Raw genomic sequence first — 24,043 nt, forward strand, 5'->3', positions numbered from 1 at the left:
TGTTAACATTTACTGTTAGGCCTTTGTAAATTGACATGGTATGAAATAGCATTGAAATAAGTCATTCAATGGAATATGACAGAGAACCCAGAAGCAAACTCTTATATAAGGATCTGAGTGTAACATATCACATTGGGGGATGAGGGATGGCAATAGATTATTCAGTAAATGAACTGGAAAAAATAAAGTGAAAATAGGTAAAAGTGGATACTACTGTACATCATGTACAAAAATTAAATTCTATATGGATTACTATCTTAAATATAAGTTAGGGTTCAAACAACAAAGCTGAAATGATCTGAGTATATGGAATAAGGGACATATAAGGGTAACATTTAACATAATTATGGGAGAACCCAGGACATAAAGATTTGTTAGAGAATGGTTAAAGAATCTGATAAAAGTCATTTGCTAGGGACATAAAGGGGAGCTAGTGAAAAGTCCGTGGAACGCAGTTAACCTCTGCACCATATAGAGTCACTGTACATAAGGACAGGTAAAGAAGGAAAGACATGCAAAACAGAGAAATCAAGGAAAATATGAACCCATGAGAACAAACTGGAACTTGTGAGAACAAACCAGAACCTATGTTTGTCTTTCATTACCTCCAACCTTGATTTTATGGGTTACCTACAGAAGAGGCTGGTGCTCTTTGCCATGGAACTGCAGATGTGCTTCACACAGGGCTGGAAGTAATTGTAGGAGGGGATCCAGCAGAAACAGGAAGAGCACCTAAAACCACAGACTTGAGTTATATAATACCTATTTTTCAAAAAACAAAACAAAACCAGAAAGAATTAGAAGGGGAAATTGGAAAACCACATTTATACTGACAGTCTTGCAGAACTTTGAACTGCACAGATGAAAACTTGAATAGAACATACTCCCCAAAATAGACAATACGTATTTTTTCATTTACAAAAAAAATTATCAAACACCTAGTTCCCATTCTTTGAATGAACTATTGTTTACAATTATTGGTTTTGTAGATCTTCTATGTACGCAGGCACAAATAAATAGAGATAATTTTTTCACTATTTTCGAAAATAGTGACATTTACCAAATATTGTACTATAATACACCTCCTTTTACTTTTACTTTTTTTATTTTTTTAGGTACCGAGACCAGGGATTAAACCCGGGACCTTGTATTTTTACTTTTTTTTTAAGATTTATTTTATTTCCCTCCTCTTCCCTCCCCACTCCCACCCCCCCTCTCCCGTCCCAGTTGTCTGCTCTCTGTGTCTATTTGCTGCATGGTCTTCCGTGTCCGCTTCCATTGTTGTCAGCGGCACCAGGAATCTGTGTCTATTCTTGTTGCCTCAGTTCTCCTGTGTGCGGCACTATTCCTGGGCAGGCTGAACTTTTTTTCACACTGGGCAGCTCTCCTTATGGGCGCACTCCTTGCGTGTGGGGCTCCCCTACACGGGGTGCACCCCTGCATGGCACGGCACTCCTTGTGCAACATCAGCACTGCGCTTGGGCCAGCTCCACACAGGTCAAGGAGACCCCAGGTTTGAGCCGTGGACCTCCAGTGTAGTAGGCAGACACTCTATCTGTTGGGCCAAGTCCACTTCCCAATATTTTTACTTTTAATCATTTCTTTAGATGTTTCTCCCAGTGAAGGACTAGAAAACAGACTTTATTTTTCTGAATGTATCTTTATTTTTATTTCATTCCTGATGGAAAGTTTACTTATATATAAAATCCTAGAATGACAGTTATTTTCTTTCAGCATTCTCAAAATGTTATGTATTCTGACTTCCAACTTTGCAAACAGTTCTCTGTATTTTAAATTTCTGATAGTGTATTGCTGTATTTGTCATACATATTTTGCACACGTTTGCTAAATCTATTCCTATTTCATGTTCTTTCATATTATTATAGATATTGATTTTGAAATTAATTCTCCAATTGTCCATTACTATTATGTAAGAAATATAATTCATTTTTGTATATTGACTATATATCCTGCAATTTTACTAAACTTACTTATTAGTCTTAGTTTGTGTTTTATATCTTCCTCAGAATTTTTAGTAACATAATCATGTTAATTCTTGTTTCTACTGTGTATGCCTTTCATTTCTTTGTTTTCCTTGCTTTATTGCACTGTCCTGGTTGTGTAGTAAAATGAAGAATAGAAGGGGTTGGAGTAAACATCCATGATTTGTTCTTGGTCTTGGGGGAAAAGCATTCGATATTTCATAATTTATTTCATTATGATGTTAGCTGCAGGTTTTTTGTAGATGTCCTTCATTAGTTTGAAAAAGTTCCTTTCTATTAATAGTTTGCTGAGATATTTTATCTGGAATGAGTGTTGAAATTTGCCAAATGATTTTTCTGCACCTACTGAAATAATTTAAAACTTGCATATATGTAAGAAAATACACATAATATAGATACTATAAAGTAAAACTAGAGAAAAATCTACAATCATTGAAGGAGATTTTAAAATAATTCTCTCAATTATTGATAGGTTAAGCAAGCAAAAATTTAGCAAAGGTACAGAAGAATCAAACAATCCAATTAACAAGCTTAACTCATGGTCAAATCCACAACTCTGTACTTAACAATTAATGAATTCTTATTCCTCAAATGCATTCATGAAATTTTTAAAGATTTATTCATATACTCTTCCATAATTTATTTCTGGTAAATTTCACAGAATTGGCAAAATACAGACTATATGCTCCAATGTATGTGTTATCTTAAAAAGATAAGGTATACCCATAAATATATTTTTAAAAATACACACTTCTACTGTAATACACATTTTCTCAAGCTCTATCATGTCTGCAATTTTGATGCATCATTCAGTCGATGTTATCTTTGATTTGGTTAAAATATGGTAAATAATTTATTTACCCAAGGAGAAAATAAATAGAACTAAGCTATAATGAATACACTGAATATAAATACATGTTTAATGTAGGGAAAGTACTCAGAGGGAAATTAAGAGCCATAAATGCTTATGTTAGAAAAGAATAAAAGATTGAAAATTATGTTATCATCTAATTTAAGAGTTTAGGAAAAGAAAAGTAAAATAAATTCAAAGAAAGAAGAAGGAACAGAATTATAAAGAAATAGACATCAATAAAATTAGAAACAGATTTCTAATTGATAGGATTATGGAACCCAAAAGTTATTTGAAAAGAATTGCAAAATAAAGTTTTAGTGAAATTTATTAACAAAGTAGAAAGAAGTTACAGGATCCAAATGGGGACACAAAAAATAGATAAGATAAAATTATAAATGACATTACAACACTTTGAAAATATAGGCAAATTGAACAAATTTCTATAAAAATATAACTTACTAAACCTTGAATCAATAAGCCGTTCTATATCTACTAAAGAAATGGAATTAGTAATTTTAAAAATATTTCCACAAATAAAACCCAGACCAGGGAAGCGGACTTGGCCCAGTGGTTTGGGCATCCATCTACCACGTGGGAGGTCCGTGGTTCAAACCCCGAGCCTCCTTGACCTGTGTGGAGCTGGCCCATGCTGCAGTGCTAATGTGCACAAGGAGTGCCGTGCCACGAAAGGGTGTCCCCTGCGTAGGGGAGCTCCACGCACAAGGAGTGCACCCTGTAAGGAGAGCCACCCAGTGGGAAAGAAAGTGCAGCCTGCCGAGGAATGGGCCACACACACAGAGAGCTGACGCAATAAGATGATGCAATAGAAAGAAACACAGATCCCTTTGCTGCTGACAACAACAGAAGCGGACAAAGAAGAACACACAGCAAATAGACACAGAGAACAGACAACCAGGGCGGGGTGGGGGGTGGAGGGGATAAATAAATCTTAAAAAAAAAAAAAAACCCAGACCAGATGGTTTATATGTAAGTTCCATCAATGAACAGACTTTTTACAATCCTACACAATTGCTTCCTGGAATAAAAGGAAAGAAATCTAAATTTATTATTTAGACCTGTATGACCTTGTTCATAAATCAAAAGGTTTATACAAGAAAGGAAGTTTACAGACTAGAACCACTTATAGGTAAAATTGCAAAAATCCTTAAAGAAATATTACTTATCTTAAACTCAGGAATGTGAGGAGGATTTAACAATAGCAAATTATTATACACACACTTTCTTAAATTAGTAAATTAAATGAGAGTCACTACATGTTCACCTTAGATGCAGAAATTACATTTGCTCAAAATTAATACCCATTCTTTGCAAGCTAGCAATACAGACACCTTTCTTAATTTGATGCATTGTAACTTTAGCAAATATCATTTTAAATGAGTAATACTAGAAAAATTCTATTTAAAATCAGAATTAGGAATTTTCCTGTTTTTCTTTTTTTAGCATTGTGATCACCATCGCAGTAACACACACAAAAAAAGAATAAAGAAAGGACATAAGGACTGGGAGAAACAAAATTGTCATCATTTGCAGATAATATGATTATCTACAAAGAAAATCTAAAACCACAGTCAATTTATTAGAAGTATAAAAAGAGACTTTAAAAAGGTAGTTGATTAGCTATAAGACTATTTCACAATGAAATTGCATTTCTGTACATGAATGATTAGAAAGTACAATTTTAATAAAAGATTTCTTTTTATAACATACAAATAATAAATTCAATAAATACTGAAAATTTGTGTAGCCAAATAAATTTTATAGAAAGACCTTAAAGAAACTTTAAGTGGAGAAAATGCCATATTCACAGCTAGTAAAAGAATACCAAAAAATGCCAGATCCCCCTTAATTGATGTATTCATTCAAGATAATTAAAATCAAAATCTAATAGTCTGTTTTTGGATAATTTTATGACCTGAGTATAAAGTTTATGTGGGAGAGCAAAGGAACAAGATCCAAGATACAAATAATTAAGTGGATAGATTTGTTTTTCAATATATGTTATAGCAAAAAAAGAACAAAGAATTATTGCTTTGTAGACAGACAAAACAAGGACAAAAACAGAGCCATCATACATATCCTGCAGATAGGATAATTTATTTGTGACAGAGGTGACCTTGCAGATCACTGCATAAATGTAGAAATATTAAATAAATAATACTGGGATACATGCTATCCATATGGAAAAAGTGAAATTGCATCCATGTACACAAACTCACCTCAAGAGGATGTTAATGTAAAAAGTAAATCCCTAAGGAATGGATGTGTCTGAAGGCATTGAGTGCCTGTTTCCCATATGGGAGGTCATAGGTTTGGTTCCCAGTGCCTCCTAAAAGCAAAAAGACAAACAACAAGCAAACAAATGAAAAAACCAACTCAAGAGAGCCAACATGGCTCAGTGGTTGAGTGCTGGCTTCCCATGTTTGAAGTCTCAGGTTTAATCCCTGGCCCCAGTACCTAAAAAAACAATCAAGCAAACAAACAAACAAAAAAACACTAAACCTCTAAAGGATTAATATATAAATAGGTAAAGAATTGGGAAAGAAATCAATATTATTTGGAAGGAAGCAGCATTTACAAATACACATGAAACACCCCTCTCCCCTGTAACCACATGCACATGCTCCCAAAGGACAGCTCAGAAAGGCTTAAGAAGTGGACTTATTTTATCTTTTGTTCATCTCGTTCTTATCTTACAGTAGAGGCAGATGTGATATTTGATCAATAACAGAAGCATATAATCTTTATAATCTGTAGTATAACTAGACTTTGAAACTAGTCTTTGCTCTGTCTTTGAGCATTTACAAGATAAAACCTTGTTCAAGCTGGGTGGCAGTTCTCCTTAAGTCTCTCTTCAGTGGCTCCGTTTGCATGATCCCTCCTTTATTTCCACTCTGTTGGGACTTGGCAGATAATTCTACTTTTAGTATCAGTTGGGGCTATAGAAAAGCATCAGATTTTATTAAATCCACAGGTTTGTGATAATGATTTAGAAGGAAAATAGTGATAGTTCATTCAGTGGGACCACGTAATAACGAACAAATAGATTTCTTCTTCCTAACCATTAAAAGGAGAAAACAAGAACTATAATTCCTGGCAACAGATACTCTACCTTTTATGAGGGCAGGGATAAGACGAACAAACACTATCTCTAAGAGAAGTGTCAAATATTGGAGTGCATTGAAACCCACCAATCCAGTGAAGACTTAGCTTAATGAAAGTGATTGTACTCAAAAATAGCCTTGTAGTTCTTATTACAGTGATTAAGTAATTTGTACTTGCTTAGGATTTTGAAGTCTCTTGGTCTGGGGTTTAGCCTAAATCTCTAGTCTAGTGCAAGTATAATTGGTGGTAGAGAGATAAGTATAGTAGATAGAATAATGAAAGTTGGTATTAGAGTATTAGAGATGGGAGTTTCATAGTATTAAATTATCATTTAATTTTTATGATGTTAGTGGATGGAATATATGAGCCATATGTAAAAGTATAAGTTTAGTAGTGCTAAGATAGCTATTAATGTTAGTAGAATAAGAAGATAGTTTTTGGCTATTTCTTGAGTAATTATGTATTTGGGTAAGAATCCTGAGAGGGTTGGGAGTCTTAGAGATAGAATGAATTATGTTGTTTCATATGTATGATCATGCAAATATGGTAGTTGATAAGTTTCTAGTGAATAAGGTAAAAACCATGATTGTTACAATTAGGCAATCACAAAAGTTAAGGATAGTATGAGAAGAGTTGTATGTGTTGATAGCTACTAGTCATCCCATGTATGCAATGGATGAATGGGCTATAATTTTTCATAGTTGTGTTTGGTTTAGTCCTCCTCAACCTCCAATTATAGTTGATAGGATGGCTATATTTAGTAAGAGGTTAAGGTTCACTGATGGTGTAATTTGGTATAGAATAGCATTTGGGATTAATTTTTGTCATGTAAGGGGAATTATGCCTGATATTAGTAGTACACTTGAGGGACTTCTGGGACTCAGAAGTGGAATGGGGTTAGTCCTACCTTTATCGCTAAAGCTACAGTAACAATTATGGATGTCATCTGGTTAAACATTTTTATGATTGTTCATTGGTCTTAGTATAATAAATTCATTGCCATAATATTAATAATTTGGATTCAGTTGCTTGTATTAGGAAATGTTTAATGCCTACTACAGTTGATTGAGGATTTAATTTTGTAGTTAGGATAGGGATTATGACAAATAAATTTATTTCTAACCCTATTCAAATTAGTAACTAGTGGGAGCTAAGAATTTTAAGTAATGTCCTAGAAAACAGTGAATAGAATGATGGTAAGGATTAAGGGGTTGATTAGTAATCGTAGGATTTAAACTAGCATTTTTAGGATATAGGCCCAAAAGGTTATTTAGCTGGCCCTACTTATAAGATATTAGGTAATGTGGTAGCTCAGAGATTTTTGAATTCTCAAGTATAGGTTTAATTCATATAGTTCTAGAAATAAGAGGGTTATAACATCTATTACTTACTCTCTGAAAGTAACTTTTATCAGACTTAAACCTTACGTTTGTGGTAGGATGATTGAAAATATAATGGGAATGGAGACGTGCCATATACATAATGCTGGGGTAAATGGTATGATATTTTTTCAGAGGAGGAGATGTATTAGTTGGTCCTAGTGACATCATGGGTCTGATGCTTGTACTTATAGGAAAAAAAATAGTTAAAAGTAGGGTTTTGACAGTGAAATAAATTATTTTTATTCTTGGGAGAATGGATTGTGAAATGCCCTTAAAACAGGGTTGTGAAGACATTTATCACAGTAATGTTGGCATATTCAGCTAGGAAAAATAAGGTGAAAGGGCCTGCTGCATAGTCAATCTTAAATCAAAGTACTAATTCGGATTTACCTTCAATAAGGCCAAACGGGACTCCTTTCATTTCTGCTAGCATTGAAATAAACCATGTTATGGTGAGAGGGTCATGATGGGAAAGTTAGTCAAATATACTCTTGGATGATTATTAAGGTAAATAATGGTATGACCCATTTGTTAATATTACTGATAGTAGAATGCAGGCAAGGATGACTTTGTATGAGTTTGTGCTATTGCTCATAGGGCTCCTATGAGGGCATGTTTTAAGTTTGAGCCCCATCCTGATCATAGAATGGAGTCTACTGCTAGGCTAGGGACTGCTAAGATGAATAGTACTCCAAGGCTTAGGTTGATAAATGTGTGGGGCATTGGTGTGCAAATTCATAGGGTAAGTGCTATGGTGAATGCTAATGCGGGGGCAGTAATAAATATTAATTGGTATGATGTGAGGAGTTGGAGGGGTTCTTTTTTTTTTCCTCCTTTCCCCTTTTCTTTCCCCTTTCCCCAACCCCCCCCCCCTCAGTTGTCTGTTCTTTGTGTCTATTTGCTGTGTGTTCTTCTTTGTCCGCTTCTGTTGTTATCAGAGGCATGGGAATCTGTGTCTCCTCTTGTTGCATCATCCTTTTGTGTCAGCTCTTCTTGTGTGCTGCACCATTCCTGGGCAGGCTACACTTTCTTTCACACTGGGCGGCTCTCCTTATGGGTCGCACTCCTTGTGCATGGGCCTCCCCTACGCGGGGACACACCGTGTGGCACGGCACTACTTGTGCGCATCAGCACTGTGCATTGGCCAGCTCCACATGGGTCAAGGAGGCCTGGGGTTTGAACCATGGACCTCCCATGTGGTAGACGGACGCCCTATCCACTGGGCTAAGTCTGCTTCCCTGGAGAGGTTCTTTAAGAAGGAGTTTCATAGACTCTGCAATTGGCTAAAGAAGGCCATACAGACCAACAATGTTAGGGTCTTTGTATAGTTGTATGTAGCCAAGGACTTTCCATTCTACTATTATTAAGAATGCTACAGCACTGTGTTCTCAAATAAAGGGGCAAGAATCTCTCAAGAACCAAGCAGTGCCTAATGAATAAAAACCAAAACAACCAATATGTCAAGTCCTCAATATTATTGCAAGTAAGTAAGAAACATTCTTCAAAAAGTGAAACTTAGTGTTACCATAGGTTCTGAGTGGAAGGGGAGGGAAGAATAGAATAGACAGAACATAAGGCATTTTCAGGGCATTAGAATTGTTCTGCATGATCTTGCCATAATGGATACAGGCCATTTTTAAATTTTTAAAATTATGTAGTCCAAATTGTAAATCATAATGTAAGCCATTGACTTTGTAGCAATGCTTCAATATTAGTACATCAATTGTAACAAATGTACCATCTGCAGGTAAAATGTTATTAATAGGGGAGAGTGGAAAAGGGGAGAGCATTGGGCATATGGGAATCCCCTATATTCTCTACATGACTTTTCTGTAACCTAAAGCTTCTTTGAAGATAAAATGAAAAAAAAAAAAAAGACACTGGGGGAATATATGGAAGAAAATGTCACTGTACATACAAGACAACAGATCTTACAGTGATGAAAGACATAATGTCTAAAACAGTTTTATTAAATTTTTTTTTGTATTTTACATGTTATTTTTTAAACTATCATTATTACTTTATATTCTTATTATTTTTACTTGGTTATTTTCTTGGCTTCATTTTTGGAGAGGTTTTGGATTACAGAGGGTTAGAAATGTGGCGGAGGAGGAACACTGGTATGGAGTGTTGGTGATGGGGGGATACATGTGGCGGTTCATCTGAGGCATGCTTCTAAGGCATATGAATGTGTTCAAGCATTCATGGGGCATTGTCTCATTGGGTGGAGATCCACACAATACCCAAAAGAATACTGAATTCCCATCTTGGGGAATTCTGCTGCATTCTCTAATGGGACAGCAAGAATACCCTGAGGTACAGGGACAGTGCCTAGTGAAGGCAGATGTGCCATTATGCAGGGCCCTTGATATTGATGATTGTACTTAGGAACCTTTTCTTTTGAAATTTAAACTTAGCCTAGAATTATATGTTGCCTAAGAGTCACCTCCTGAGAGCTTCCTTGTTGCTCAAATGTGGCCTCTCCCAAAGCCAGACTCAGCATATAAATGCATTACCACCACCAACACCACCCTCCCACCCTGGGCATGGGACTTTCTTAACAGGGATGGGCCTCCCTGGCACCAGGGGATTATTTCCAAGTGCCAACTAGCAAAGCACCTGGAAAAAGACCTTGACCATTGAGTTGGTAGGTCATTCCAAAGGTTATGCTTGTGCATATCTCAGCAGGATCTCATTGACTGCCACAGTAAATATTGCCTCAAATAGCAGGGCTCTTGAGGGCTCTAGAGACATCCAGACACCATAGGCAGGGCAGACAGCTCAGGAGTTTGGCATCCTGGCAGTGGGCCTTATCTTGGAATTTATGCTCCCCAATGTGACAGAGTTGGACTCATTTGTGATTTCCCTGCACATGGCTCTTCTGCCCCTTCTATTTGAACCTGTAGTTAATACTAGAGTTGATAGGTATATATGTCCAAGAGACTTAAATCTTTGGTCCGTCCATGTGCTAGTTGGGCCCTGAATCTCAGCAGAATTACAATGCCTACTCTCCAGTTCATTGGACTCATATGGACAACTAACAAGGTGATGATGATGGACAGCACCCATCCCGAGGAACAGAGAGAGTCTGCACCTGCAAGCAAGATAGTTCCATCCATCTGCCCCTTGGGATCTAGTACCCTCTCAGTTAGGGTCAAAGTAGGCATCACCATCCCCAAATCCTCAAGATTGGGTAAATGAACAGTGGACTAAAGTAGACTTACTATTATTCTACTGTAGACTTATTGTTACTCTACCAATGGAAGAATTTTAGCATTGATGTGGAGGCAGTGGCCACTGGAGATTCTGAGCAGAGGGAGAGGGAAAAGAGGTGTAATATCGGGCATTTTGGAATTGTCCTGCGTAACATTTCAATGACATTATATATTTTGCCATATATATTTTGCCATAGTCACAAAATTGCATGCGACAGTGTAAACTATAATGTAAACTATAATCCACGGTTAGTGGCAGTGCTTCAATATCTGTTCATCAATTGTAACAAATGTACCACACTAATGAAGGATGTTGTTAATGTGGGAAAGTGTGGGAGGGGGAGAAATGGGGGCACATGGGAATCCCCTATATTTCTTTTGTAACTTTTATTTAATCTAAAGTTTCTTTAAATAAATAAGTAAACAAATAAATAAAATGCTACAGCTGACATTGCAATGATGAATATAGGCCATTATATTTTGTCATAACTTAGAAAATTGTACAGAACAGAGTAAACTATAATGTAAACTACAGTCCACTGTTAGCAGCAGTGCTTCAATGTGTGTTCATCAATTGTAACAAATGTACCACACTAATAAAGGATGCTGTTAATGTGGGAAAGTTGACATATATGGGGCATATGGGAATCCCCTATATTTTTTATATAATTTAAAGCTTCTTTAAAAATAAATAAAAATAGTTGAAATACATATTTTAAAAGAATGCCATAGCTAATTGGATGGGGAGGATCAGGGATAAGATGTTAGTGAAGAACATTTTGTTTAGAGTAGTTCAACCTTTGGTTACAATGGTTTAAGTTTTATTCAATAATCAGGATTTGCTATTTTAACAAACCCTGTTTTATGGCAAGGTTGGGTTTGTGATTTAGATTAAGATTATTTCTTTTGAATTTTAAAATGCTTTGGGAAAAACTGGCCTTATTTCTCTTGTCCTTTTGTACTGGGAGAAATTAAGTATACCTAGACACTGACCTGGATTTCACCAGTCTGAATTCAGATCACATAGGACTTTAGTCGTTGAAGAAACAAACCACTTAATGCAGCTATACCATTGTGATGTCCCAATCCAACATTCAGGTCGTAAACCTTCTTGACGATACAGATTCTGGAATAGGATTTTACCATTATCCCTAGGGTAACTTGTTCTGTTGCTTGATTTCTGGGTCAATTGATGATTTCATCATACTTTAGTTAAGTCTAAGTTTCATTTGTTTTTTGTTGTTGTTTTGTGTTGTGTTTTTGTTTTTTGTTTTTCATTTCGTTTCGTTTCGTTTTTGTTTTGTTTCTGTTTTGTTTTTAATACACTGAGATCTCTCCAACCAAAATTGGTAACTCATCTAATGGGTTTGTTGTTCCTTTGGGATTACAAAGCCATAGTGGGCCGGGTAGCTCAATTTCACTGTTTGTAAGGAGACAGTAAAGCCCTCATGGCCAACCATACAAGTCCTTAATTAGAAAACAAATGATTATGCTGCCCTGACATAGTCAGGGTACTGTTGCCATTAAACATATGTCACTGAGCAAGAAGTGCCTCTAATAATTAGCATGCTGAAGGTGATATTTTTGGTAAATAGGTGGGGTTGTGTTTGCTGAGTTCCTTCTACTTCTTTAAGTCTTTCTGGTATGAACACCTGTGTTGTATTAACAGTAAGTGGAACAAAGGACTACTTTGTAGGTTAAAGTTGTTTAATTAGCTAACAGTGGTTTATCTGTTCTAGTATAAATTTGTAACAGAAAAAAATTATTCTTGTTACTTATATTAACATCATTTCTTCTATGAAATAATAGATTGGTCCATTACAGTGTTAGGAGTTGGGGTAGATTTTAATGGGATTGAGGATGATTTGATGAGCTTAACGCTTTCTTTATTGGTGGCTGCTTTTAGGCAAACTATTGAGTACTAATATCTTATTCTCCAATGGAGTTTTTTTCTCCCCTAAATTCAATAGAACTGTACCTCTATTGGATAGCTTTAAAATTTACATTGGAATTAGGATTTTCTTGAAATAAATTTTAACTTGACCTTAAATTTGCTTCTGGACAAGATGCTATCGCCATGCTCAATTGACTTTCACCTCTACTTACAGATCTTCTCACCTGTTTTGCCACGTAGATGAGTTAGTTCTTCAGACTATCCATAAGTTTATGCTCCTTATATAATGTGAGCTCTCTGTTTTATAAACCTTCCATGAGAGGCAATTATTTTCTGATAACTGAGTTGTCTATTTAAGAATAATTTGTAGTTTAAGAAGACTGACAAGTCATTTCTTGAAAAAAGCAACTCTGTGTTCATTCATCATTTAAAGTTTTCTGATACCAAAAGTAAAAAATGCTTTAATAAAGGGTGTGTCCATTCCTAAATCTCAAATAAGAGGAAAAAAAAGAACAAATTGTAACATATTTGTTTATATATGTGATTTTTTTATAATAGTGAAGTCATAATCCACTTTTCTATCAACACTAGTTGATTAATTTGATGCTATTTTTGCAATTTTTTGGGTTTAGCACTTTTAAATTTTGTTATAGATTTGCAAGGGAAAAAGCACTCTCAGTGCTCTTGAATTATAATAATTATTCCTGCTTTGTTGAATTGTAATAGTTATTACTGCTCTGTCTTAGGCTTCTTCTTGGTTAATACACAATTCACAATTTATATATATTAGTAGGTTTTGTCAATAATTTCTCCTTTTCTTCTCAAGCGATAGAGATAGCTAAACAAATAAAGTAGGAAAAAAGGGAGGTTTGAAATGTATTTAGTAAATTTACTTTTCTGAATTATGCTTCTCAGTAAGTGTAAAAAATAAAAGTATTGGATATATTTAGTTTATTGTTTGTGCATATTAGAAAAAAGCACATTAATACTTTTGAGAATAACAGTTCATGTTTTGAATTTTACTTATACTAACATGTTTTTGTCTGAATGGCTTTTAAAATTGACTCAAATTAACTATTCCAAAATATTTTTATCAATCACCTTGAATCATTTACATGTATTATTTTGTACTTAATATTATTTCAAGCTTTCTACAATTTAGAAACTTTTCTTATACATTTCAAGAATAATTTTTGTGTAGTTAACTCCTCATCATCCATATTTTCACATCATGAAATTGTGTGAAAATAAGTGTTGGTAAGTTCATAATGATTTTCTGTCTAACATTTTTGTCAGCTGTTTCATTCAGAATCTATTCACTTGTTTTTCAGGTTGGTAGTAAGAGTTTGTTTAGTGTTTGTGTGTGTTCTTTTCTTAAGTGAACAGGAATTTTGATTATTGTTCTTGTTTGTTTCAAAGGGTCAAAAAGAATAAGTGATAGTGAAGTCTCTGACTATGACTGTGATGATGGAATTGGTGTAGTATCAGGTAAGACTTTTTAAAAATTATACTAAATGTTTTAGAAAGAAAGTGTAATTCATCCTTATCATTTGTCAGAAAACAGTGAGAAAGAAATAACTTGCTTCTTCACCCCCCAAAAAAACCTTATGGTATCAATATGGCAACATAAACAAATCCCTGAATAATTCCAGTAGCTATGATACCTGCACCAGTTATTAGATTGAAAATTCTGTGCGATGCAAAGTGTAAACTATAGACCATGGTTTATAGCAGTGCTTCAAAATGTGTTCATCAATTGCAACAAATGTACCACACTAAAGAAAGACATTGTTAATGGGGAAAGTCAGGGAGTGGGGATATATGGGAATCCCCCTATGTTTTCAACATAACCTTTATATAATCTAAAGCTTCTTTCAGAATAAAATTTTTTTTTTTAATTTTAAAAATTTATATTGAAAATTGCTAGATGAGTGAATGTTTGTAATTTTTCTATTTTTAAACTAGTAAATAAATATTTTACTATTAGTTTGACAAGTTTTTGTGTAATGAAACTTTTATCTTAAACAGAATTGTCAGAAAAAAAGAAAATATTTTTTACCTCTGAAACACTCAAATTTGTCAAATATTTAAATAGGCTTTTAAATTTTATTTTCATTGTTTTTACATTGATTATCATGAGGTTATTTTTCTGTACGAATACATTTTAAAAATTATCATAATGTATTACTTTTTAAAACCTCAATGCCTATTTTTCTGCTTTAACTTTTTTTTTTTTTAATATCATGAAATATTTTCCACATTCTATGGTTTGTAAATTGAACCTCTTAAAGCAGTTCTGAAAAATATTTTCCATGGTCTCTTGCTCTGAGATCAGTGCAACTTTTTTTCTATTTTTATTCTGTTCCTTTGTTAATTGACTCTCCTGTTTTACTCTTTGCTGCATTCTAGCGACATCAGGTTTTTTTCATCCAAAATGTTTCTTTTCAGGCCACTGAAGCCTTTCATCTTAATGTCATTTTTGGCATATTTCAATCTTCCATTTTCTGCATTCAGGATGGCAAAATTTATTTGATATGGTTGTTTTATTATTTTCCAATCTGCCTAAGGAATTGTAGCTTTTGAAAAAACGATATTGGCTCTGTCATCATTGAGTTTAATACTCTGGAGAATTTTTTTGCTATTACAGAATAGTGTTTAGGAAACCTACACAATGCATTGTTTACTCTGAGTTCATTCTGTTTCAACATGATGAAAAATCTTTCTGCTTTTCTCTCTCTACCTTATTATAATTTTGCCTCTGCAGAGATTGTCTAGTAAACAATTTAGTAATCCATTGAGGAGAAAAGACTGTGCAATTTCCTTTATTTTGCTATTCTTAAATTCAAATGATTTTGAGGCATAGTTCTTTCATTATATATTACACATGAACAGTGAATTAAGTACTCCTTGTGTTCAATTAGAAATTTTTTAATCATCTGCATATTCTTTTGACAATTTTTTTTTGAGGTACTGGGGGCCGGGGATTGAACCCAGGACCTGTTATGTGGGAAGCCAGTGCTCAACCACTGAACCACATTGGCTTCCCTCTGTATTCTTTTAATGAACAACAAAATCATAGTTTTGGTATTGTAGTTTCTGAAATATTAACTTTCATATGCTTATCACTTATGTAAATGTTGTAGCAATTATATTTACATGAATATCATGATAAATAACCCTAAAATATATATTAATTCTAAGAAATAGTTTTCTTACATTTCCTTTTCTTTATGGTCTTTTTGTTTTAAAAGTCCATCATGAAAACTAAATTTTAAGAGAGAACAAACACTCCAATTAATAATTTATCAAATTTAGTGTTTAAGAGATTAATTAAATAATCTGATTCTCTGCAAAATTATTTTTTTTTCAGTTTTATTTCTTTATTAGAGAAGTTGTGGGTCTACAGAGCAATCATGCATAAATACACCATCCCACCACTAACACCTGCATTGATGTAGAATATTTGTTGCGATTAATGATAGCAAATTTTAAAATTATACTATTAACTAAAGTCCATGGTTTAATTTAAAGTTCACTGTTTGTGTAGTCTAGTTCTGATGCAAAATACCAGAAATCTGTTAGCTTTTATAAAGGGTGTTTATTTGGGGTAGAAGCTTACATTACCAGGCCATAAAGCATAAGTTGCTTCCCTCACCAAAGTCTGTTGCCACATGTTGGATCAAGATGACTGCTGACATCTGCCAAGGGTTCAGGCTTCCTGGGTTCCTCTCTTCCCAGGACTTTTTCTCTTCAGGCTCAGCTGCTCACCTCTCTCTGCAATGGCCTGCTGTAGACTATCAGTCGAACAGCTCATCTCTCTTCCAAGAGCCTCTACCGTGTCTAATGGAGACTTCTCTCCTTCCTCATGTATCTCCTTCTCTGTATGTTTACTTCCCAGGCTCCAGGATCAAAACTCAACTAATTCCTGTGTCTTGTCATTTTCTCTCTGAGTCCCCACCCACACTGGCATAAAAATTTTTTAAAAATTAATCATAATTTAATCAAGTAAAAGTGAAACCTCTGAATTCAGTACAATACAAGCGTATCACTGGGAGCAGACCAATTTACAACATAATCAGTATTTCGTTTTGAAATTCATCAATCATATCAAACTGCCACAAGTTCCATGACTTTTTATAAAGAAATGTATATTTTTATATATAAACTAACATTTCCCCTTTTAATCATGTTTAGACATATATTTCAGTGCTGTTAATTGCATTCACAATGTTATACAAAACTATTCTTAAGGCATCTCGAATGTGAATTGCATGTATACATAGATATAGCACACACCTGCATGATTTAATGATCAAAATGCTTAGTCCTAAATAACATTTTAAACATTTCTAAACATATAGTATAAGCTAATACAGGAGCAAATCTGTTAATATCTTGTAGCCCATATACAGAGATTTGTTTCTAGTGGCAAATTGAGAATCTATCAAATTTAAAGTATCAGTTACAGTCATTCATAACTCCTTTTTAGCTTTGCTATTAACCTTTTCTCAAGAAGTAACGATTTCTGCTGCTTTACTCAGTTTTTCTTAGTTTTCAGGGCAGATGTCTTGAAAATTTTGCCCAAAGTAATATTTTCTGCGTGTTTTGGTTAACTCAAGTCCTATGTAAATTTAACATTTGCATTGCAAATATTATTCTTCAGAATACTTTGAAACTTTGGTTTATGTTGAAATTAGGATTCCTCAGGTAAGCACTTCCAGACATGGATTTTTCCTCACATGGTACACTGAACAGTGGGACTATGAATGGTCTTAAACCATTTCTTTGAACCATTTAAGTCACCCAACAACCTGAATAAATGAAATATATATATAAAATGAATCATAGCCACATAAATTTTCAGAATTATTTTCCACTCTGCTTAAATAATATGCAAACATGTATAAATGATTTATTTTCTATTGGAAAGATTTGTTATCTCAATTTTATAGAGATATTTTAATTATTTGCTTTTTTAAATAACTTTTTGCTTGTTTTTAAAGAAGCTTTAGATTACATAAATGTTACATGAAAAATATAAGGAATTCACATAGCCCTACTCCCTCCATCTCCCACATTTTCCCACATTAACAACATCCTTCATTAGTAGGGTACATTTATTACAGTTGATGAACACATATTGAAGTATTGCTACTAACCATGGACTACAGTTTACATTATACTTTACACTATGTCCCGCACAGTTTTGTAAGTTATAACAAAATATACATATTTATTTCTTCCTCACTTTTTCCTCCTGCATCTAGTCACAAAATGTTACTGATTAATATTGGAGTGCCCCCAGAGCCCATCCTCGAACCTTTTCTCTGTCTACATTCACTCCTCTATTGATCTCATCTAGTTCCATAAAATCTATATGCTAAACTCCCACATGTATATCTCTAGGCAAGACCAACTTCTGTACTCTAAATTTTGTATTCTACTGCCCACTTGATATTTCCATTTGGATATCTAACAGATATCTCTAATTTAACATATCCAAAACTGAACTCTTGATCCTTCTCACCAAACTATATCATTTGACGGTAATGCCCTTCTTTCAGTTACTTGGATAAAAAATTTAGATTTATTCTTATCATCTCTTTTTCTCATATTCCAATATCAAATTTTACAAGAAATCTTCCTGACAGTTCTTCAAAATATATACACAGTCTAACCACTTCCCATCACCTCCATTGCTATCATCCTGGTTTAAGCGACTATCATATCTTGCCTGACTTATTGCCCTGCTTCCCATTAGTCTGTTCTCAGTATAGCAACCCAAATCATCCTGTTCGAGCAAAAGTTAGATCATGATCAATTTCTTCTAAAAGCCTCTAATAGGTTAAAATCACTTAGATCAAATACCAAAAATCTTTAGAATAATTTAGAGTGATCTCTCAAATCTCTGATCTCTTCTCCATCACTCCCTTTACTCCACGCACCCTATCCTCCTTGCTGTTCTCTGAATATGTCAGACACACTCCTACTTTGGGACCTTAGCACTTACCCTGAAACACTTCTCCGGTATATCTATCTGGAGAAACACCTCACCTTCTTTAAGACTTTACTGATGTGTTACTTTCTCAACAAGTCCTTTCTACTCTAACCACCCTATTTAATATAGCTACATGCCCCTTCCTCTGGCATTTTGATCTCCCTTTACCCTGTTCTATTTTGCCCCATTGCACTAAATCACCTTCAAACAACATATAATTATTAGTGCGTTTTTTGTTTATAGTCTCTTTCACTCTCCAACCAGAGTTTAAGCTCCACAAGAGCAAGAATTGTTGGTTTTACTCATTGCTGCATGTAGAATAAAGAGCATCTGACATGCATATACTCTCATAAATATCTTTTGAAAAAATAATTTTTTTCTGTGTAATATGTTGTCACTTCTACTGTCATATTCCAGAGCTGCACCACTAGCTACATGTATCTATTTAAATTTAACTTAATTTAAATATATATAATTAAAAATTCTGTTCCATAGTAACAGAAGCCACATTTCAAGTGCTCTGTAGCCTCATGTCTTTAATGGCTACCATATTCAACGTCAATGATATAGAACATTTCTATCATTGCAGATGATTCTGTTAGCCAATGCTGTTCTAAATATAATAAGAACAGTTAAATCTCCTTGCTGCTCTCTTGCTGACCTTCATTATATGCATTATATATTACTGTCAGACTCATCTTCCTAAATTGTTATTTAGATTGTATAAGTAACTTGTAGTAGAACACAGTGAGAGTATTGGAGTCAAAAAGATCTTGTTTTATTCCCAGCCATAGTATTTGATACTTAATTTAAATTTCTTTGGCTTAGTTTCCTCAAATGTAAAATGGGGACAATAACGTCATCTTTGCAGAGTTCTTTGTATTACACAATACATGTGTTCCTGAAAAAACCTTGTGTTCTAAAAAACCATGAACTAAAAACAATAGGGCTTCTGGAAAATAGCATTAGGGAAGACCATTCAAAATCCATGTAACTTTGTAATCAGAGCACTAAAATAGAAAATGCCAGCACGATTAAAAAGACATGTCAAATTTTAAGAAATAACAAACATTTTAAAATATTAGGTAGACATAAGACTTTAAAATTATTTGGAGAATCTGAATGGAAGGAGTAGATCTAGATGGAAGAAGTATAAGGCTGGAAAAACAATGGCATCAGTGTGCACAAACATCAGGAAGATCCCTGCAATAAGCACTTGTAAGATAGAGTTTGTGACCAAATGAGCCAAGAGGAAGAATGTGGGATGAAAAACTGTTCTGTATTTCTCTGGTTTGCTACATACAGCTTTAGTGTACTTTGCATTCAGCTCCTATTATGTAGTAGCTATAGTGATTACCGTTGGTGTTCCATCCAGATCCCCTTTACCAACTGGTTTGTTTACCTATCCCCAGCTGCTATGACTGTTGGTTGCTAACAACGCACAACTGCCACCTTATCTGGAGATTTGCCCATAGGCAAATAGAAATCACCACCCCACTTTCTGCTGTCAGTCTTCAGCCAGTGACTGACTGACATAGAAGTAATGAAGTCCAGTCCCCTTTGCTTCAAGGTCAGAGCAATTCTGGTACAAATTCATGCTCCAGAGCCCCAGTGGGATTAGGCTAAGACTATATCCTTGCTTATGTCTATGCATTGCCCTATTCTCTTCAAACTTTTTTTTAAAAAGATTTATTTATTTATTTATTTCTCTCCCCTTTCTCCCCCACCCCGGTTATCTGTTCTCTGTGTCTATTTGCTGCATGCTCTTCTTTGTCTGCTTCTGTTGTAGTCAGCAGCATGGGAATCTGTGGGTTTTTTTGTTGCGTCTTGTCATGTCTGCTCTCTGTGTGTGTGGCGCCATTCCTGGGCAGGCTGCACTTTCTTTCGTGCTGGGCAGCTCTCTTTTCCGGGTGCACTCCTTGCGCATGGGGCTCCCCTACGCAGGGGTGCCTGCGTGGCAGGGCACTCCTTGTGTGCATCAGCACTGTGCGTGGGCCACCTCCACATGGGTCAAGGAGTCCCGGGGTTTGAACCGCGGACCTCCCATGTGGTAGACAGTTGCCCTAACCACTGGGCCAAGTCCGCCACCCCAAACTTCTTTCTCTTTCTAACTCCTTCAGTCATTCACACTCAAATTCCTGTTTCTTGTTCTGTTTCTAGGAAACTTGAAGTAAGATAATACTGTATAATATTAACAGGATGGGAATGATCATATATGAATAAATATTTTCTGAATTATTGCTAAAAAAATGTAGAAGTTTTTAATTAAATTCCTAGCATATAATAGGAAAAGGTCAATTACTAATAGCTATGATGAACATGATGAACATAATGGTGGTGGTGGTAATAACACTGCTTATTATTTTTCAGTTTTGAGAAATGACTTCATGGCATTTCAGATATATACAACTTGGGTGAAGTTTATCTTTCCTATGTATGTCTCCCCTACTGCCACACATTAAACTGCTGTTTTTCTACCAACCTAGAATTCCTTCTACTTTTCTATCTCTCTGTCCGAATCCCATTTGATTTCTAGGACTCAATTGTATCTTTTCTAATACACTTTCCACAAGTTTGCTATTTCCCTCCTCTAATGTGTCACACTTCTATTATAAGAATTCTACTGTATCTCAACCCTATTAAATACTATTAAAAAATAGTTTACTCATGGACTTCAAATGGTATTCAGAATGTTTTCTAGTATCATTTATCTCTTAAAAATGACTATAGACTTTTAGGAACTTTTTATGAACTTAACGATTTTAATATTTATAAGTGTTGAGAAGTATTTTAAGCTTTTCTAGGTCATTAAGGAGATGAAAATTTGGTTTTAGAATAAACTTGCCTCTTTTATTAAAGATTATTAAGTGTATATAAAGTTTTATTCTATATGGAAGGGTTTCTAAAAGTTTAACCCTACCCACCTTTGAATAATGCCATCTAAACATTTGTTATTTGTTCATAATTTATGTGTCTGCAAAATGTCATTTCATCTTGGTATTATGCTTTATTCATTTTAATTTATATTTAATATATTTTTCATTTCATGTTTTTTAGTAAGGGCAAAACACACAAGAAGCTTGGTGGTCAGATAACATTAATCTTAATCTTTCCCCCATTTAGATTATCGACACAATGGTCGAGATCTTCAGAGCTCAACATTATCAGTGCCAGAACAAGTAATGTCATCAAACCATTGTTCACCATCAGGGTCTCCTCACCGAGTAGATGTTATAGGAAGGACTAGATCTTGGTCACCCAGTGTTCCTCCTCCACAAAGGTAAGGTAGCATACATATTTTGTTTGTAGAAAGATATTTCAGCCCTTCTTGTAGTAAATTATCATTAATTGTCTCTAAATAAAATAAATCATTGGGGGAGAATGTTGTTTAAGGGAAAACAAAGATGCTATTCAAAAAAGCTGTGTGATGAGAGTTACTTTGTAACTATGGAAAACTGTTATTTTATTTTATTCTAAGTATTCAAAATCATTAGGAACCAGCTTTTAACCACATAGTAATATTAAGCAGATATGGTTAGAACTAATAACTTCAGAAATAGATAGGAAAAAATAAATATGATAGGTCTTTTAGATAATTATATTTATAAATGTAATTTATTTGATTTATAGGGACTATTTAGCACTTGAAAAGGTTGGCTTAATTTAAACAATTGAAATTAAAAGGAAAATATGTAAATTTATAAACAGTTCATAATGTTTGAAGATGTTGAATTAATCAAGTTTATAAATGGAACCAGAATTATTCAGTCTTCTGAAAAGTGATGGCCAAAATTTGGTGGATTTAAAAATAGAATAATAAAAATTTTCTTCTTAAAGTATAAGAAAGAACTAGGTATTTAATTTGTACTTGAATATATTAAGTCCTTGCTGACTTAAAAAAAAAAACAAGAGTACATGTGTTTTAAAACAAGGAAATAAAATTTGAACACTCATGGGTTTTAGATGAAATTAGATTCAGCGCATATAATAAATAAAAAGACCATGCCATCTGGAGCTTAATCTTAAAAGGTTTATTCTACCATGAAAAAGAGTTGTGGTAATAGACAATGCAGGACAAAACTGGTAGCACGAAACACCCGTCATTGATCAATTATACATACTTCAGTTTAGAGTTTAAGAAACAAATTAATAATCATGATCCCCAAAACAAGGTCCATTAATATATTCCCTTTGAGGAATCTATGTAAAATAAAAGTACATAGAGAATATGAAAAAACAAAGTCATGGGAAAAATATGACGGACATATATAAAATTTTAAAATTCAATCTAAAAAAAATGAATTCATTGTCAAAATGCCATAAAGTACAAAGAAAGATATTACATTCTAGAAAAAAGTGAACACTAAATCTAAAAATTATAATCAATACCACTGCTTTGAATTTTACAGTTTGCACTTTGCAGGAAGGAGCTTAGTAAGGAGTCAAACTCTAGCCTGTACTCTGCTCAGTTTTATACCCCCAAGGTCAAAGCTATACAGAAGCAAGATGTTTTCAGATTTGCTCCAAGGCACTGTAAAGGCTAATGAAAGGCCCTGGGTATTTAAAGCCTCAAAATATAAAAAGCAACAAATTAACAGGAATAAAGACAGAAATAAATAAACTAATAGCTGTCGTTGGAGTTTAACGTATTCCTAACAGAGATCAATAGATCATTCAGACAAAAACAATTAACAAAGACTTATATTGATTTAATACATACATTAGTTCAGAAGATTGTATGACTCATGTCTTCTATATTTTTCTGAAGGTAACTTCATGTATCTCTATATAAAATTGCGCACCTTTCAAGCAAAGAATACAAATTTTTTGGCACACTTGCATAATAACAAAAATTGATCACGAAAACCCTCAGTAAATCCCAGAAAATAAATTTATTGTCAGTCTTATGCTATAAACTTATAAAGCAAAAGGAAAGATAATTTTAAAAATCCATTAATACTTTCTAAGATGCTGCTAAATAACTTTTGATTATGGAGGAAATAATTAGGGCAATTATGGAAACATTAGAATTGAATGGCAATGAAAAGCCTGTAAACACTTGTAGGATGCAAGCAATTTTTAGGAAATTTTTACCTTAAAACATATTTGTCAGAAAAAAAAAGAAAGATTGAGAATGATTAGCCAAGTAAGCACTGAATATAAGAAACTTAATAATAAAAAAAAAAAAAGGAGGGGCATAATAAAGATAAAGGCAAATCAATGAAATTGAGACAGAAGGAAACCATACAGAGAGGAGAGAAGGAAAAAAAGGGAATATGTGTTAAGTAAACCAAAAGCTAATTATTTAAAAGGAATACAGTAATAGGCACCAGTATAATAGAAAAAGAGTATAGAATAGAGAGATGTAAATAGAACGTAAATGGGAAACAACTATAGATAAAAAAGATTTTAAAATAAACTGTTATGAAATTGTTACATTTGTTAATCCATCTGAATTGTCAGATTTCTGGAAAAAATGTAAAATATCAAAATAGGCATAACAAATAGAAAATTTAAGTCAACCAACAGCTTATAAAAATCTCGAAACAGGGAAATGAATGTAGCTCAAATGATA

The 24,043-nt window shown here is 34.0% G+C and overlaps 1 protein-coding gene across 50 annotated transcripts in view; it reads left to right on the top strand.

Annotated features, from left to right (window-relative positions):
* RIMS2 (regulating synaptic membrane exocytosis 2) overlaps window positions 1–24,043 on the top strand; it is a 734,990-nt gene that overhangs the window by 452,263 nt on the left and 258,684 nt on the right. For all 50 annotated transcript variants that reach the window (XM_058275873.1, XM_058275894.2, XM_058275868.2 and 47 more), the window contains 2 exons: window positions 13,890–13,958; window positions 21,592–21,748. In XM_058275873.1, the coding sequence (XP_058131856.1) occupies window positions 13,890–13,958; window positions 21,592–21,748 (226 nt within the window). The remainder of the gene's footprint in view (window positions 1–13,889; window positions 13,959–21,591; window positions 21,749–24,043) is intronic.

This window comes from Dasypus novemcinctus, chromosome 14 (assembly GCF_030445035.2).
Source record: "Dasypus novemcinctus isolate mDasNov1 chromosome 14, mDasNov1.1.hap2, whole genome shotgun sequence".
Taxonomy (NCBI): domain Eukaryota; kingdom Metazoa; phylum Chordata; class Mammalia; order Cingulata; family Dasypodidae; genus Dasypus; species Dasypus novemcinctus.